The sequence below is a fragment of the Oreochromis aureus genome, linkage group 20 (genome assembly GCF_013358895.1).
Source record: "Oreochromis aureus strain Israel breed Guangdong linkage group 20, ZZ_aureus, whole genome shotgun sequence".
NCBI lineage: Eukaryota > Metazoa > Chordata > Actinopteri > Cichliformes > Cichlidae > Oreochromis > Oreochromis aureus.
The window spans coordinates 25849285-25868662 of record NC_052961.1 but is presented as its reverse complement, the minus strand read 5'-3'; the positions used below and the strand labels follow the sequence as shown (position 1 = coordinate 25868662).

At 40.6% G+C, this 19378-nt stretch overlaps 1 protein-coding gene across 1 annotated transcript; it reads left to right on the top strand.

The window, feature by feature from the left end:
• impdh2 (IMP (inosine 5'-monophosphate) dehydrogenase 2) lies at positions 1 to 17653 on the top strand. The gene is made up of 14 exons (XM_031745379.1): positions 1 to 497; positions 2152 to 2200; positions 4583 to 4684; positions 4771 to 4845; positions 5106 to 5312; positions 5618 to 5705; positions 7667 to 7866; positions 8235 to 8325; positions 8617 to 8712; positions 15142 to 15285; positions 15584 to 15728; positions 16108 to 16251; positions 16943 to 17026; positions 17268 to 17653. The coding sequence occupies exons 1-14, from the start codon at positions 400 to 402 to the stop codon at positions 17287 to 17289; spliced, it is 1545 nt and encodes a 514-aa protein (XP_031601239.1). The 5' UTR covers positions 1 to 399; the 3' UTR covers positions 17290 to 17653.
• Positions 17654 to 19378: the final 1725 nt, after the last annotated feature.

Genomic DNA, 19378 nt, shown 5'->3' with positions numbered 1-19378 from the left:
CCGGATGTGACGCCAGTGTCGGAAACGCTGTCAGACGGGAGTGATGCACGTGCTGGAGTTAGCTGCAGAGAGAACATGAGCACTTGTCTGTTGAGGTTGAAGAGGCTCGAAAAAGCAGTGAATTTCTCTCACGGTGCCGTTTTCTGGTCCTCTTCTTTTCATTAGCACACGCTCAGACTGCTAAGAGGGGGCACGGAGGAACCTGACGACGCACTGAAGGGTAACTGACCGAGGAGGAGAGCAGCTCGCGGCGCGAAAGAGGAAAGTTGTCGGTGTCTGAGCCGGTGCGGGTTGAGAGAGTGTTTGTGTGTTTCTGTATGCGCACCTCGGCAGCTTGTTAGGGTGATTTATTTATAGTCGAAGGCTGATAAGAGGACTGCTGAAGGCTGTTTGGACAGCATGGCGGACTACCTGATCAGCGGGCAAACCGGTTACGTCCCCGATGACGGGCTGACGGGGCAGCAGCTGTTCAACGGAGGAGACGGACTCACATACAAGTAAGGACCTTATCTCTATACCTGGTAAGCAGGCCAAGTTAACGCCAATCCTTTTGTATGGGTTTGTGTGTACCTCCCTGTATTAGACGTGTTGCCAAAGTCGGACTGGGTTAGCTAAGTTTGTACGTAAGTGGTTCATGTTTCTCAAAAGACATTATAGTAATATTATGAAGAGAAAACCAGGGTGTTACCTTATTGTTGCATTTATTGTCGTGTAATAGGTGCATTATTGCTAGGGCTTACTTTTAGCTCAACGGGGATAGCGCCCCCTCAAAAAAAGAGAGGATCCTACATTTCCCAGAATGCAATCAGTTTGAAGAACAAGAATTTGCTTTTGTGTGCCTGTGTTTTGTGTTGTTGGGTTTTTTTTTTCTTGTTCGTTTTGTTTTCAAGCAAGTCTAGTGGCATTTAAATATGAACTCACTGTTTAAATTTCGCGCCTTTTGAAAATCTCTGCAGTGTACGCAGGATTGAACGTTTCACGGTGAATCCACTGCCACTGTGTAACTGTGCAGCTGTATGTATTAGCAGGGAAATCCCAGATAAATTGTTCAGTGAGGTTTTGAAAGTCTCTATAAATTTTAATTGTTTTCACTTCATAAATCGCGCATTGTGTGTCAAAGGATCACTGGTGCCCTTCTAAGCTAATAATACTGGACCAGTCTGAGTTGAAGCCTATTGGAAATTAGAGGGGTGAACAGTCCTTGGATGCACACACTTGCCCTAAATTTAGGCTCTGGCTCATGCAGTCCTGTGTTGTTATGCTGAACCCTGTGGACCCTGGCTATATTTAGAACGTCGGCCTGGTAGTCCTCTGCACAACAAAAACAGTTTATTCTTTAATGAAATTGCTTTATTTACTCAGCAGGAAAAACTAAGACTCTGATTCACTGATTATCAAATCATCCACAAGATGACTCTGAAACTTTTCAGCTTTTTCTGTTTTTTTCCCCCCAAAAATCTGAATGTAATTATTTCTGACATTTTAGTAACCAAGCAATCCAATGATGAATTAAAACTATTTTTTAAGCAATTACAGATTTCAAAACTGTTATATAATACAAACAAAATAAAATGAAAGAAAACACACCGTGTTTTAGTGTTTTTTCTTTTTTCTAAATGGGTAAGAAAATAAAGCTGTGTCAGCGAATCCTTTGACCCACTGGAACCCCAGGTTTAATCTATTTTAAATGCTGTTCATGCATAATAAAGTGCAGTGGCTTAATGACCCACATTTTCTCAGGTTGCATGGATGAACATGCTTTCATACCCTCAGTCTGTTTCTGGGCCTCGTTGCCTCTACTCTGCTCCATGTATGCTCTGCAGTCTTGTGAACATGACACTCACTGACGATCCCCGTCCAAGAAATTCATGTTATGTCCAGTTTGCAGTTGCATAAGATGTGTTCTTTCTCAAATTCCATAATTATTTCTGAGCTTAAAAAAATCACCTGCTCAATATTTACTCAGTCATGTTCACTGTTTACAAAAAATACTTACAATTAGTGTATTATTCCTTTTAAATCTTGGCGTGAAGCCAGTTTAGTCAGACATTGGGGGTTAACGTGTTTGACATCTCAAAGGAAGCTTCAGAACTGTAGGCTGAAAAGATCTAAACTTTTTTTCAACCTTAACTGTTTTTGTTTCTCCCCCAGTGACTTCCTGATTCTGCCAGGCTACATTGACTTCACTGCTGATCAAGTGGTGAGTTGAGTCGACAGACGAATAATTGCCAACATGCAAGATCTGGTTAAAGCTGATGTTGTAGTATTATACTAATCCAAGCTGGATAATGTTCAGGGTGGGAGCATATGAGGTGAGAGTGAGGATTATGAGCTGTGTGCCTCCCATCTCTAATGTTATCTCACAGTGCTTCCAAAAGTCGCACAGTTTGTTTTCACTTTAAAGAGACTCCTTAACTTTTTGTAAATGCTGTCACTGTGACGTTCAGGGGATACCAACTAACTACAAAACTGGGAAACTGTGGTGGTGGCACACCTATCTAAAGTTTACTAACTTTAGCCTTCATGAGCTGCTGGTCATACCAGACCAAGTAAGGTTGTAGCAGAGAAACTCCTGTGTTTATTGCTCTGGAATGTTTTGCTCTGAGAAATGTCACCAAAGGCTGCACCAGCATAAACCCATACAGCACCGTGGCTCACAAGGTTAAAGGCGTCTGGGGGCAGAAAATCTGATAGTGTGTTTGATTGAAATGAACATTTCTCTAAGGTGGTTAAGTTACTTCTACTTCTTTTTATCTTATTACTTCTACTTTTTGTCCTTCTCTTTGTAAACACAATAACTTGAGAAGTATCGAATGAGTTCTTAGTAGAGGTGTAGAGTGGGGTCATGTTATTAGCTTAGTCATTGTCTTAATGATTTGTTGGTTGGAAATTGACAAAAAGCCTTATAACTTAGAAACTATGATTCTTACAAGTGTGGTGTGTGTTCTTAACATATAGAAAGTACATTATAAAGATTTAAATTATTTCACCTTTGTCCTTTGACTTCTCCTCCTTCAAGGTCAATAGATTGATCTGAAGGTCTAGAGCTATATAAAATGATAGGCAACATTTTGTCAACATGGGATATTTTTGATTATATTGATTCATTTTATTATGACCTTTTTATGTAGAGTACAATAACAGGTTATAACTGTTTTAATACAAAACAGTTAGAATACATGTGCAGCATTCCTGAATACATTTTTCTTTTTTAAGCAAAAACTTGTGATCTAAAGCTTTTAATTTGCTCTTTATTATTAAACAGTTAAACTTAATTTTACCAAACAGTACAATGAATGTTACAGATGTACTATAGCCACGTAAAAACACAATTATTCTCAAAATTAGGGGAAGTATATTAAAATGCGTTTCAACAGTGCAAAAACCAAAAGCATGCACTTTGCACTTGTTTTTACTGCACTACACACTCCAGTACGTTGAAAAAGAACAAAGGCGAAAAATGAATACATAGAAAACACAATACTAGTCCCTTAAAAGTAAATACTGGCCAGAGACTGAGCTGCCGTGGTGGAGATTTGCGCTCTTGGAGTCTGTCTTGTTCATCTTAGACTTGGTTCATGCAACATCATAACCACATTTGTGTCAGAGCTGCGGTTTCCTTTTGTTATTGACATAGAAAGCAGCAGTCTGACCAAATATATGTGTAACTTGGTTAATATGCATCCTTTTTACAATGCACATTTAAACAGTAGCTCTGAACTATTTTTTTTGTTTAGCTAGTTTTGGTGTGTTCATGTTTGGACTGGACTGTTGTAACGAAGGAATTTCTTCTATGGTGATTTTAGATGGCTCAGCATGTTGAGATATGCTGTATAAGCATTCCTTATGCTCTTTTAGTTTTAGGGTGACCGATGCATTGGTCTTGCATTTCACTGAGCAAGCATTCACTAGGACTCTTAGTTTGGAGGCCTAAGGTCACCATGACCCCACAAAACATGTTTTTGGGCATAATTCAAGAGTTTTGCGCAAATATCTATTAAAATAAAAGTAAGCAATGGACAATGTATTTCAAAAAGGATAAAAGTCACTTGCATCTCTCATATGGCTTTGAATTGAAACTGAGCATTTAGTCCACTTTGTAAAATATAGTTTGTATCAGAAGATTTAAAAAAATATTGTCTGGTCCTTTTTCCACCATAAGAACATGTTAAATTTATTCCACAGTCACACGGATTAAAAACATTATGTTGTGTCCTACTGACATATACTATTGAAGCATAGCTGTAAGTTGAAGTACTTCTGTCAGCTGGAAAACAGTCAGATGGCGGTAAAACACCTCAGACGACATGATTGTCCTGTAAGTGCCATTCATAAATCTGTTTAGTTGCCTTTCTTCAGTTCAAATATTTAACTATCTAAACACACACAGAACATGACATGACATGTTTTGTGCTGGTATGTTGTAACAAACGGATACATAGTGTCAAGTGTTTTAATATCCCAAACAATGTGATGTTGTAATGCCACAACCATTGAACTGAAACTGGTTAAATATTTCCACCTCTGCTTACCCCACTGTGTGAGGCTTGAAAGGTTAAACTGAGTGTTTCTATGTATGTAGGACCTGACATCAGCGCTCACCAAACAAATCACCATGAAGACCCCCTTCGTCTCCTCTCCTATGGACACTGTCACTGAAGCCAACATGGCCATCGCTATGGCAGTGAGTATAACAACCAAAGGCATTTATTGTTCTGCCATCACATCTGGCCATCCTCAGGCACACACACGTGTTATCTCTCCTTGCAGCTAACAGGCGGTATAGGCTTCATTCACCACAACTGCACTCCAGAGTTTCAGGCTAATGAAGTTCGCAAAGTCAAGGTAGTGATTCTGTGTTCAGTCTCTCTCTCGTCTTTTTTTTCTTTTTGCATGTTTATTTTCATCTTTCTTGACTCATGTGTCTTTTTTTGTGTGTGCATTTGTAGAGCAGTGTATTTGTCTGCTTCCCAGCTTATAGAGTATAGGCAGTGATTCCTTTATGTTCCCTTCACTGCTCCTTTTTTTGCTCCCTCTTTACTTTTCCACATCCTCATCCTCTTTTTTTTCCCCTCCTCATTTCCTTCCTTCCCTTCCTTCTCCAGCGATATGAGCAGGGCTTCATCACAGATCCTGTGGTGATGAGCCCCAATGAGCGAGTAAGGGATGTCTTCCAGGCCAAGGCACGTCATGGGTTCTGTGGCATCCCTGTCACAGATAACGGCAAAATGGGCGGCAAGTTAGTGGGCATCATCTCATCCAGAGACATCGATTTTCTGAAGGTGGAGGACCACGACCTTCCACTGAGTGAGGTGGGCATCCAAAAAAATTGGCCTTGATAAACTGACATTTTCATTACATTGTGAGACTTCAGAGTCTTTAATGTTTTTTTTGCATTGTTGCAGTCTAAATACATTAAAGTGGAACGAGCAGAGGAACCCTTTCTCCAATTTCCATTTAATTTTCATAATCAAGCTGACAGAGTGGCAAACACATGGCACTTGAAGCATACACAGCTACAAATATATCCGCAAGATTTTTTATCTTGATCTTGAAATGTTACACCTCAAACTGCTCTAGAGACACTTTCTTAGAAACCTTTGTAATCTTCTCACAGGTGATGACAAAGCGAGAGGATCTGGTGGTCGCCCCTGCTGGAGTGACTCTGAAAGAAGCCAATGAAATCCTCCAGAGGAGTAAGAAAGGTGTGTAGGTTGTTTCGTGTAAGACCTGATAATGTGATGATGAAGCCGGGCCAGTTGATTAGATTTTATCCTTGATCATAATTTTGGCTTTCCACAATTGCGGGAACGTGATTGACTGATAATGTGAATGTGTGCCCTGCTGGTTGAACACAAAGCAAATCAAGCAGTCCCTAAATCACTGCCTGACGGTGTGCCAGCACATACCAGTCACCGCTGTTTCCTGCATGCTGCAGCTTGAAGTTTCCTGGATGTACTCTGAATGAGTGACACTACAAAGACAGATAAACAACAGATATCAAACAGTCAAAACAAATAGCAAAAGTCTGGCATAGCAAAAGGCAAAGAGGTTGTTATTCTAAACAGATCTTCATCCATTGTTCGGAAATACTTTGGATTTAGTGTGATCTGCAAAGCAATAAACTAACTTCTTCAACCACCTGAAAACACTTCATTAACTGTGGTAAAATGATTTCATGAAGGCAGAGGGGGGAAAAAATGCCATGTCTAAGCTGACACTGGATGAGTCATGTTATCCAGTGTCAGCGCAGACATCCATAAAGGGTGAACCTGAGCAGCCAATCAGCACATCTGTCCGGGCTACAAAGACTCACTGAAATCACCAATACAACTGCATCGTCCAGTCAGTGTAGGGGACAAGAGATATGTTATCCCCTTATGCAACGATTTTCCCAATGTGGGGTAGACCTGCACTGCAAACAAACTCTGGAAGGGGGAGCAAATGGGATCTCACAGCCACTGAGTTCTGCTAGAGCTCCACTGATATATCAGCTGGCTGATAGATGAATGGTAAATGGTCTGATTCTTATATAGCGCTTTTCTACTCTCCCAGAGTACTCAAAGCGCTCTATACAACACGCCACATTCACCCAGTCACACCCATTCTCACAAGCACTACCTCTATACTGAGTGCTTTCTAACTACACTCACACACATTCATACTCCGATGGATGCATCGGAGAGCAACTTGGGGTTAGTATCTTGCCCAAGGACACTTGGCATGCAGACTGGAGGAGCCTGGGATCGAACCTCCAACCTTCTGATCAGTAGGTGACCTGCTCTACCTCCTGAGCTACAGCCAACCTAGATGAAATTGTAAAAACTAAAAAACACCTTTCAGCCATGTTAATGTTGCACTGTTTGTCCACCAGAGGGCACTTTGTAACGTCCCTTTTGGGGGCACCTCAGAACAAGCTGATCTAAGCAGAATTTTGGAGAGTGTAAATGAGTAACCCATGACTTGTAGTGACAGTAAAACAAGATCATTTTTAAACTGCTTTGTCATTATTTTCTCAGTAAAGACTCATAACTACACATAATAATTGTTATGGGAATCAGTTTCATGTGTCTGAAAGGGGGGAAAACAAAATCAACCAATGTTGGATTTTCAAATTGCCAAATATAGAGTAGAAATATTGTTATTGCTCTTAAAAATCTTGTATCTGTTGGGCTGTCTTTGCTAAATTTTATTCACATATGTCATGCTGGTACAGTGAATGGAATGAGGCTATTTTTCTTTGTGGAGATGTCTTTAGGTGAGATGAACAGACGTCTTATTGTTTTGCAAAGATTTTTTTTTAATAGGAATATAATGCAGTGTAAAAGTGACCGCAGTATTCTGTTTTTTGTGGAAAAGTTTTTGATTTATTTTTCTTTCAAAAGATGCCCTAAATTTAGTTGATGAGGATCAGTTTTATTTTTCTGTAATAATAATTTGTACATTAGCTGGAATGTAGCACAACACTGGATGTTAAAGCTGTGCTTTGTTTACCTGACAGTGCAATAAAAGTATTTTTTGCACAAAAATCTGTGAATAATCATGATCATAATTTTGGCTATTATCACTTAGCCCTATGATGGGGAAAAAATGTACCAAGGAACAGGGTAAGCTGCTTCTAAGTGCACACATGAGCATGCTTTCATGCCTTTGGTTCCTCCTGCAGGTAAATTGCCCATAGTGAATGAAGAGGGGTCCCTGGTGTCCATTATCGCTCGCACAGACTTGAAGAAGAACAGAGACTTCCCCTTAGCTTCCAAAGATTCTCGGAAACAGCTGCTGTGTGGTGCAGCCATCGGCACACATGCTGACGACAAGTACCGGCTGGACCTGTTGGTGCAGAGCGGCGTGGATGTGGTTGTACTTGTAAGGACTTCTAATGTGCTTTTTAGAAGCGTGGAATGTTTCTACTGCAAGGTTTGGGGGTAATTAAGTCGTGTTGAAACTGGGGACGGGGCTTAAACTGGGACCAATTTTTGGTTTTGTTGTGCAGGTAAGAGAGAGAGGGCCTTGGTCCCTGACAAATATTTAACTAAAACCACTTAATGAAACAGTCTGCATAACCATGGAATCAGAAAAGAAAATGCAGTCGCTTGGATGAAGGACAGAGTAGACCTGCCAATTATTGTTTAGAATACACTGTTTTTTGTTGTTAAGGGGTTATCTTCGATCTGGGTGAGTCTTCATGTCTTTGAATGGGAAGATCATGTTATGTTTCATCTCTCTACCTCCAGGACTCATCTCAGGGCAACTCAATCTTCCAGATCAGTATGATCAAATATATTAAAGAAAAGCACCCCAACCTGCAGGTCATCGGTGGCAATGGTAACTTCACTTTACACACACTAACATTTTCATATGTAAAATATTCAGAGAACGTGTTTTCTTTAATCGCTATAGAATGGATGCTGTTTTCTATGTATGCACTTGTCAGAATTGTCTATGATAAAGGCATATTGTGGAAAGGGGGAGCAAGACATCCTACATTTGTTCACAGCCAGTGGGCTTGAGTGTTGAACAATCATGTCTTTGATTTTAATCGATGCTCATTGATCTGTTGCTTGTGGTGAAAATTACTGTTTTTTTCTCCTCTGTGTCTCACCCTGTCTGTGGCAGTCGTGACTGCAGCTCAGGCCAAGAATCTGATTGATGCAGGAGTGGATGCACTGAGAGTGGGGATGGGCAGCGGCTCCATCTGCATCACGCAGGAAGGTGAGTGACTGAAGGCAAAGCTGTACAGACAGCAGGCACATCACTTCCTGCTTCCTTTTATAAAACTGCTCTCAACCAGTCTGAAGCCTTTGATCTGTTTGGTGTAGCAGGTACTGCCACAAAATAGCAGCAGTAAAGATCTGCAGCAAAAAACAATACTTAAAGTCTGCTTTGCTTGATGAACCCTAAAGCAGCGGTCCCCAACCCCCGGGCCTCGGACCGGTACCGGTCCGTGAGTCGTTTGGTACCGGGCCGCGAGAGTTGAGGCTCAGGTGTGCAATGTATGGTTTTCAGGGTTTTTATCGGTTTTCAGCGTTATTTTGTTATCGTTTTTATCGTTAACTCGGTTTTCCTGGGTCTTTTCACGTGTGTTATGAATAAATCTTCTTTTTTTTCGGTACCGGTACTAGTTTTATTTTGTTGTATTTATCCGCGACACCTTATTTCCGGTCCGTGAAAATATTGTCGGGCATAAACCGGTCCGTGGCGCAAAAAAGGTTGGGGACCGCTGCCCTAAAGCATGGACCAAACCAAGAACAGAAAACTTTCACCCCGTGTAGTATATCGTATTGAAAAACAATCAATTCTGTATTTTTGTGTACTTTATGAGCTTCCTGATGGAAACGTGCGCATTTCCAGTTGCTTAGTTTGTTGACATTGTTTTGTTGCATTCAGGGGTAACTGTTGTTGACAGTTCTGACCCTTTCTACTATCTGATGTCTGATCATCTTTGTACATCATAGGCCGTGAAACATTTATGCTGCAGCTTCATTTTATTATAGAAAATAATAATCAATTATTATGGTTTCTGCATTGATTACTCAAATTGGGCATAAAGCTGCAGTGCTAGTGGGCTTTAAGTCATCCTTTGTGAACTTGTCCTCTAAGTTGGACAATGTGCAGCCTGCAGTACATGATTATGGTTTTAAACTAATGTTCATTGAGATGTTTTATTTACACTGGGACATCTATTTAGTACTTAAGTTATGGTTCTGTGGAGCTGCTATTATTGTGTGTAGCAGGAGTTTGGGTCAGGAAGTTGAAGTTCTTGGTGGATATACTGCGGTCACTTTTATGGGGGAATGGGGCCTAGTGGGTGGGAGTGAGAGGTACTGCTCAGTTTGTTTGTTTTGCTTTTTGTATTTGTTTTATTTTTAATTTATTTCTTTAATCGTGATACTAAATCTAGCCCGCTTTTCATACACTCCTTTTTTATTGATTTGGTGAAGAGTATCAGCATCACCCCATTAGCGTCAGTTTTGTACTAATACTGAGATTCTTTTACTTAAAACTTGGTACACGTCAGGCTTACCCCCTCTCACCTTTACTTTTCACTTTAGCAGTAGAGCCTCTCTCAGCCACCTCTAGGAACTTCTTTGTTCCAAGGGGTGATTTGTAGTGGCATAGTGCACAGGATTGCTTTATATGCAGATGATTTATTATTATGTTACAAATCCAACAATTCACCTATCTGCTATTATGGAATCACTTTAAAATTTTGTCTCTTTCTCCCATAAACCTTGATACACAGGAGCTTAGACAAAACTGAGCTACCTTTCTGTCTAACTTTTTCTGGCTTTAAGTATTTAGGAATGCATATCAAGCTCTGCAAGCTGCAAAGTTTAATCCTTTGTTGTAATAACCCTGTTGTAATTGCCTCTGTGGGGGGGGAAAAAAATAAATAAAATTGGTATCAATTCCAGTGCCACCTTAATTCTGTCTCTGCATCTGCTCTGGCCCCAATCTGTAATAATCACCCCCCCTCTTCCTTTCATATATGCGCAAGAAAAGGAGTCGATGTTTTCAATATAATTTTACAATAATTTTCTCGGTTTTTAGTGATATGTCTTTTGTACAATTTGCCCTCATATTTATTCTGCTATTTTCAAATAAGACATACTGCATCCTCTGCTTCCCCAGAGTTTCTATGTCAGCCCCCTAAGCATTTGTGGGAGGACTTATTTGAGTTGAAATCTCACAGTAAGGCTCTTATCTCACGAATGTATACTTTCATTACTGCATTGGGCAATTACTCAACCAAAAAGATCACTTCCAGTTGAGAAAAGGAACCGGGTCTTAAATTTGGGGAAGATTACTTGGAAAAAGTAATTGATGGTATTCATACCTCATCCTCATGTGCAAGACTCTCCCTTACTTAGTTTAAGACGGTAAATGGATTGTATACGTCAAAATCAAGACTATGTAAAATATATCTTGGCATCCTCGACAGTGCGGCAGATGTATTACCTCTCTATGATTTAACTCGCCTGCCTTACACTTCAGTCATACTGGACTTTTTGTTGGCACATCGCAGAATTTTGCGTTCCTCGAAAGCTCTTCACCCTCCAGCTACATCACTTTGGCTGAATGTTAGTGAGTTTTTATAGATGCAGCTGCCTTTTTTCATTCATTTTAATTCCTTGTAAACATTTGCACCTGGCTAACTTTGAGTATCATGTTTTTATTTTATTTTTTTTATATTAGGTCTGACTTTGGGATGGGGATTGGTTATAAGCTGTTTAGTAGTTTCCAAAAAAGCTTCACATTGTTAATGGCTTGAACTGTATTGATTTATACCTTTTTATATCGCTTGTTTTTGTTGAGCCTTATATGTCAAACTAGATTAGATAAGAAAATTCTATAATTGGAGTTTTTCTTTTTTTAAATACCAATGTAAAGAAATGCAAACTTTGTGTAAAACAAACAGCGGTGCTACAATGAAAATCTACAGTAAAGCTACAGAAGTTAAAAAGTGTACGTGTGCAGACTGACTGAACCTGGTATGTTTAAATGAGGCAGCTTGCGGAAGGCTGACAGCAGCTGTCCTACTTTATATGGCAGCGATACCTGCAACAACAGGGGTGCATCTAAAGGGGGGTATGGGGTGTACTAGAGCATATTTATTTCAAGACTTAAGTGATGTTATACTGCAGATTTAGATTAATATAAAATGTAAATTATGAATTAAATTGTACCAATATTTATGAATACAAATGAAAGCTTTTTCTTAATATATAGGCCACTAAGAATATACAAACCACTAAAACTCTCAGCCACTGACCTGGCATTGTTAGCTTGGACACTGAATTATAAGTAGTTGTTATTATTATTGTTGTTATTATTATTAACGTCACTCATCTGAAGGTCTGCTTTCTGCAGCAGAAAAAGTATCAAAGCACGGGGCCTCAGAAGATCTGAGAATTTTTATATGCTCGTGTTTCTTCATTGCACACAGCACATGCTCCTATAGAGGCTCACACATATACATACATACATATTTATTTTTGCATCAAAGCCTTTGAAGAAGGCTTTTTATTTTATGCCCTAGTTTATGTTATGTTTACCTTGTTTTATTGGGGGGGTTTTGTAAATGAATAATTACAAAATATTTTGGTTAATAAGACAAGTACTTATCTGATTTTTTGATTAATTGGTTGAATGATTGATAGAATATGGAGAATACAAAATAATTGCTAGCTGCAGCTCTAATCCTGACTGTTTGCCTTTTGGAAATGAGGAAAGCTTTTCATTTAAACTCAGTTTAAATGTTGAAACTGAGTCAGTCTGTCACTTTTATGAGTTTTGTCTGTCTGGTGTAGTGAGGCTCTGTCTCTGCTCCTTGTTTCTGACTGCACTTGTCTCTATGTTGACTATGATTCTTGTGATATCATTAGGCATTTCTTGTTCATTTCCTTTTGCTTTTATTCTGTTTTGCTGTCATCTTCATCTTGCCATCTTCTTACCTTCTGCCTTCCTTTCTGTCTGCTTCCTGTTCTCTCCCCTACTTCTCACCCTGGTGCGTGCGTGCGTGCGTGCGTGCGTGCGTGCGTGCGTGCGTGCGTGCGTGCGTGCGTGCGTGCGTGCGTGTGTCAGCTCCCCTCAGTGTACCACCAGCTATAAAGCTCCACAGCCCCAAAACCCCAACCACTGTTACGGGATACTCCAGTAAGTTCCCCTGCTGGTGTGCACTAGGCTCTGTTTGGCTCCATCATCGCAGTGTGTCTTTTCCCCCCACCCACCCCCACAGCCTGCTGCATTAATTGGGGTTCAGCTTTGCATCTGTAGGTGTAGTAGGGTTTTAGAAGTTGGCCTTTGGGGTTTTGGGGTTTTTGCTTGTTCGTGTGTCCACACTAATCTGTCGATCATGCTGAGTGAATGTTGCTCTTCTTCCACCCACTTTCCTGACCTTTTGATTTCTGTTTGACGCCATCAGATCGAGACACAAATGTAAAGATACTATTGGTGAGATAGTGGCTGGGTTCAAAGGCCACTGCTTATTGTGTTAGGCGTCTCCTCCATGTCTAACACACATTCCTAACATTGGAACAAAATCAAAAGCAGAGGATTACTAGATGGTGTGACTAGCTACCACAGGGTGTCTCTGTTCAGCACTTGTGGTCATGTTTGTGGGCTGGTTGGGACAGACTTTGCTTAAGGACATAAATGATAAGAATTAATCACCTTTGTACACAATGTGGGAAAAGATGTTAAAGAAGTCGCTGCCACTGTTTGAAAATTAATCTGCACTCACCTGCTTTGTGGGCTCATTTCTGCTTTGACCCTGCTTTTCATGAGTCAAAACAGAGTAGAATAGTAAAGATTCATAGCTTGAACCTGTTCAGCTTCACTGTTTTAGAGTATGGCCATTGCATATGATAACAGTTCCCTCTGAAACGTTTTTGGTTTTTTTCACTGAATAGAAGCAGAGTAGAAAGAAAATAGGGATCCAGTATTTCCCCACATAATCAGATTAAAGAACTGCCACTTTATTGAGCACTAGATTTTGACTCGTCTTGGTCTTAAGCTGGGGACACGAGTCCTTCCGCTCCGCAGCCTTGGTGAGCTTGGCAGTTTTTCTAGTTGTTCACCTGCTGGAGGCTGTGGTTTTGGTGGTTCTCCAGCTTGCAGCAGAAGCACTCTCTTCGCCAGCTGCAGTCCAAGATAGCGTCCGAGATCCTCTCTAGAGGGAGGCAGCTGATTGATATCAAGGGCTGCAACAACGGCAACCCGGAAAGATTGAACAGCCAAAACCTGGTTGGCAGTAAATATACCTTGCTGGCCCACCCAAATAAGTCTGTGTGGGGAAACACTGGAATCATTAGTGCTGGTAAGTACCTTGCAGTCCTGAGTTGGAAGGAAATGACGAGTTCAGCGGTTTAATAAAAGGAATTGGGATGTTGGGATATTTGTGCTTCGGCACTTTACTACTGTTGCTTAATATTAGAGTAGTTGATCTTTTCAAAGATGGCTTTGAAATCCACTGAAGAGTCCTCTTCAGCTACAGGCAGCGTGTATTATGAGAGTTTGATTCTTAGAGCAGTGTGGTATTTCTCTGCTGATGTGACAAATTTAACTTCCTCATTTTCACATTTAACAAACCTAACAGACATGTTCCCAGTTTGTCTGCTCATTCACTTTGTTTCTTTTTTCTAAACGTTGAACACTTTATCCTATTATTAGTCAGTGGAGATTTTTTTTTTCCTCTTGCCTACTCAAACTGTCAGACATATGAAAGAACAACGGTTAAATGATGGAAAAGCTGAGTTTTCCAAACTGAGGCCAGTTCTTTAGCTGAATCTGTCATAGCGTGGTGTTATCGGCTGATTTTTAAGCAACTTAAACCACTTAAGCTTAAAGCTAATTCTCCATACAAAATGTGAGGAGCAGGTGTAAAGTAAAAATATTGGCCATCACACAGCCTCTGTCACTGAAGGCAACAGACTGAAGCAATCCCCTGCATTGTTTACAGATTGAATTCAGTTCAATTCAATTTTATTTATATAGCGCCAAATCCTAACAACAGTAGTCTCAAGTCGCTTTATATTGTAAGGTAGACCCTAATACATTCAGAGAAAAAAACCCAACAATCATATGACCCATTATGAGCAAGCACTTCAGCGACAGTGGGAAGGGAAAAACTCCCTTTTAACAGGAAGAAACCTCCGGCAGGCTCAGGGAGAGGCGGTCATCTGCTGCAACTGGTTGGGGTTGCAGCGGCCATCTGCTGCAACCCCAACTGGTCGCATTGATGGACTGTTTTTCTTCTGCTGGCTGTAAAGCTTGATTGATTTTTAGTTTGATTAGTTTTTATTTTAATGACAAAATTACTTTTCATAAGGTTTTATCAGCCTGAGCTTGCTGCTAAAGGACACATTAGCAAGATGGCGCATACTGCTAGGCTTAATCACAATTACATTAATGTGGATAGCTGAGTTGTGCTTGGTTTGGTGGTTGCAAGCTGCATAAGATTTTTAAAAGGCTGATATAGCTAAAAACTCAGGATCAAGCTTAGTGAAGACAAGTTGGTGCATCTGGCTCCAGTTGTGTGTTTACAGTAGGTGGAGGTTCTTTACAGGGCACCTTCCTCAGTTGTACCTGTTTAATCCACCTTCATCTGTTTTTTTTTTTTTCCTCCTCTCTCCTCGTCAGTGCTGGCATGTGGCAGACCCCAAGCCACAGCTGTCTATAAGGTTTCAGAGTATGCCAGGCGTTTTGGCGTTCCGGTCATCGCTGACGGCGGCATCCAGACCGTTGGCCACATCGCAAAGGCCCTAGCACTTGGAGCATCCACAGGTATGGATTTGATTGTCAGGTGAACATGCACTGAAGCCATGTCGAATAAGAAAGAAACACGTGATTTTTATCTTCTCGTTTTATTACTGAAGAACTGTTTAAAAAATTTTAAGATGCAACATAATAACTGCACCCTACAGTTAGTGAGAAGGTAAAGCCTGACTGTGGATAGAGCAAATTTAAAAAAAAACCATCACCTCATTGTTGTAATCTTGGCACAAAATTTTATCTTGCCTTTTTTGTTTTTTAACATGATAGTTAGTGAAACATTTAACTCTTTCTTTTTCTATGTGTCCAGTGATGATGGGTTCTCTGCTGGCTGCTACTAGTGAAGCTCCTGGTGAATATTTCTTCTCTGATGGTATCAGGTTGAAGAAATACCGTGGCATGGGCTCCCTGGACGCCATGGACAAAAACCTGGGCTCCCAGACTAGATACTTCAGGTATCAGTAATATAATAAGGGGCTGTCCAACTTACACAGCCAGTCTGCCTGTCACGTTGTTGGGCCTTTCTTTGCCAGTTTTCCCCAGCAGACAACACTTCCTCATTTCATTTTCAGTGGTTTGCAGAACACAGCTGTTGTACTGCTATGTGGTGGTAAAGAATGATGAGCCTGCTAGAAAAGCATGGCGCTGGCATTTTACTTTAAAAAACAAATCTTCATCTAATAGACAACCCCGAACAAACTTACAAAGATGTTCACTGAACAAACTGGTCTAAACAAGCTGTTGAAGGTGATATGCTATCAGTGAGCAGTAGGTTGCCTAACAAGGGGTTCTCTCCACACTACTCACTCCTTTCTCCCTCCTCTCCCCTCACAGTGAGAACGATAAGATTAAAGTCGCTCAGGGTGTTTCCGGAGCTGTGCAGGACAAAGGCTCCATCCACAAGTTTGTTCCTTACCTGCTCGCTGGCATTCAGCACTCCTGCCAGGACATCGGAGCCAAAAGCCTCACCCAACTCAGGTAAAAACACAAACATGGATCTGTCAGTGTTAACGCTGCACCCTGAGAGCACCCAAACAGCCACACCAGAAGAAAAATGGATGTTTAAATACTCAGAAGCAAGCCAATAAAGCAAGTGATTAAATGTCCAGTGATATTTGAAGCACAAATCATGATCGATCAATCAATTATAATGGCTGTCTGGGCTTTCCCTGCAGTATGAATTTTACTGTGTCTAAATACACTGCTGTAAATGAACACTTTAATTTGTACATCATACAGAAAGAATGTTTTGAACTTTTGTTTTTTGCTTTTATCAGATAGCACAGCGGGGAGTAGACAGGACAGCTGGGAGAGAGTGTGGGGCAAGATGGGGGGCCAAACTGGTGCCCAACAAAAATCTTTGTAGCTTTTTTTTTTTTGCAGAAATGTTTTTGACAACAAATACATTCATAGTTATAGGAAAAAAGGAATTCATTATGAAGATTGAATCTGATGTACTTGACACATTTTGAAAATCACATTAGTGTGATGTGGCTAACCAAGTACAGTCAGGTGTATTACAAGTTCTATAGCTTGACCATTAACTTGTATTTCACAGAAATTTGATGTCCAGCTTTATTCTTATTTCCTTAAGCTTTATATTGTACTTAATTTCTTACCACTGATATCTGCTGTCGTCTAACAGCTGTTTTCTTTTTTCCTTCTCCAGAGCCATGATGTACTCTGGAGATCTGAAATTTGAAAAGAGAACATCATCAGCTCAGAAAGAAGGCGGAGTCCACAGCTTGCACAGGTACACACACACACACTGGTTTTCCTCAGTACAAATCCACTCTGTTTTGCTTAGTTTCATATTTCATGGTCTTCAAATTTCCTAGTTTCGTGTCTTACCACAACCATACAAGCCTTCAGTTAAACTTCCTCTTTAGCGCCTGCATTCAGGCCACTGCTGCGTCTGTCTTAACAGGAAACCTCAGGGAGTATCGTGGATAAGTCGTGTGATCTTTTCTTCTCACACTCTCTTTCTCCCACAGTTACGAGAAACGTCTCTTTTAAGGAGAAGCTTGTCTTCTGATGGAGAATCCTTCCAACAAACATTATGCAAAAACACTACCTGCCAGATCATCTGATAGCTGTATTTGACGCACACCCACAACTACACTTCTCATTAGAGTAGTCTGTAAAGATCAACCTCTCTCAAACTCCACTCTTCCAGTGATCCATTAGTCTTCCTGCCAGTGTCATCTATGCATCGTCTGTTTTAAATATGAAGGACGGAATTAAAGCATTTCAGTGAGTGCACGGGTGATTGAGTCATGAAAATATCCAGTGCTTTTTATGTTGTTTCAAAGTATTTGAACCCTGCTGTGTCCATTTCAAGAGGAAAAATGTCCAGTAATAAAGCATGTGTTTTTCATAAGTGGCTGTGGTCTGTTTTTATTTAATTGTACAACTTTGCTAAAACTTTAAAGAATCCTTATCTAGTAACTCGTGACCTGCATGTTCTCATGTTACCTGAGGGAAGAGAAAAGGATGTGCTGCAGCTTGTAGATGAGAAACTGTCTGTTCTAAACCGACCATTTAGTTTCTGTTCATCTAATGTAGGGAAGCAGTGAAGCCGACCCATTCATTTCAACTTCGTTAATAGCAAGAACTGACGGCCATCTGTGTGCCAGTTTCTACACACTTTATATCATCATCCACTCAATTTACACCAGATATTAAAAACAGGCTTGTTTTAGAGTAATTTCTAATTTTATGTTTGATAAACGGGATCATAGTCATCCACACGAAATATTCTTTTTCAATGTGATTTGAATAATAGTAATTTTCTTTATTGATCCCTGTGGGGAAATTCTCTGCATTTAACCCATTCACTCAGTGAAGCAGTGGGCAGCCATTGGGCACACGGGGAGCAGTGTGTAGGGACGGTACCTTGCTCAGGAGTAGCTCAGGGTAGCCGTTCAGTGGATTCCAATCCCCGGCCTTCCGATCATGGGGCGACCACGCTACCTACTGAGCTCTCCCTGCCCCTAATAGTTGTTCAAAATTTGTACATTTATATGCTGAGCTGACCTGAGAAGGTTGCACTGAAGAACTGGAACTAAACATCCAACTTCAAAACATCATGTAACAAACAGTTAAAAAAAAAAAAAAAAAAAAAGCCTTTCAAAGTAATTCTTTACAGTTTGATTAATATTCTCTGTCCTAATGCAATCTTAACATGCTGTAATGCTAAGGAGAACACACACATGCGCACACAAAAGCATCATGATATTTATTTTGGTTTCCAGTAGTCCTGTGTGATTTTGCAAATTCTGGTATCAATCTGATACCAATCAAATACAAGGCCAGTATTGCCGATACAAACACAAGTACTGATATTTTAACCTGTAATCGCAGCATATTTAGAGAGCAGTGTGTGAGACACTTGTTCAGACTAGAATGAGAGAGCTTCTGTAATAAAACTGTTAGGGGCACACCACCATTTTGAGATCCGCGGCAACGCGTCATGCAGGACGCATCTCCCTTCTAGAAGTATTGTGAAAAGAAATAGTGTTAATGGTCTACTGAGCAGTGTTTTGTCTTCCATCGGATGCCTCAGGAATCAAAAGAACTCTGAAGTGTTGATATTTAACACATGATTTATAAGAAATCCTCAGTTTACAAATTCTAAGCACATTTTAATGACCACTAAATCTCATTGTTTCCTTTTAATAAACAGTTTAACACAATTCAGTGAACTTAGTATCAGATCGATACTCTTTTCCATCTATGCGGGTGTAGTATTAACATTTAGATGGATCTGCCCACCTAGAGTTTCCAGAGAAGCTTTGTTGCCACTCAGTCCAATCTTGCTTTGAGGAGAGTGGTTTCCACCATCACGTAGAAAGCCGCCACCCTTTCTCCGCCTACCTCCACATCTTCCTGTCTGCTGGAGGTCTCCAGAGAGCATCAGGTATTCCTCTGAATCTCCCGGACTTTCCAGGCTGAAACCCAGACCGTCTGATGGGAGTTGTCCGGTCACACTCTGTTGGTCACACCTGCCCTCGGTTCATCCATCATGTCGCACGCAGACGTTTGTAATTAACACACAGGAAAGAGTCAGTTTACATGCCTCAATTAGCACAATGGATAGATGAAG

Coding starts and splice junctions, on each gene's coding strand:
- impdh2 (XM_031745379.1), top strand. CDS start 400: ATGGCGGACTACCTGATCAGCGGGCAAACCGGTTACGTCCCCGATGAC. Junction 4,685..4,770: donor ACATGGCCATCGCTATGGCA/GTGAGTATAACA, acceptor CTCTCCTTGCAG/CTAACAGGCGGTATAGGCTT. Junction 5,313..5,617: donor ACGACCTTCCACTGAGTGAG/GTGGGCATCCAA, acceptor ATCTTCTCACAG/GTGATGACAAAGCGAGAGGA.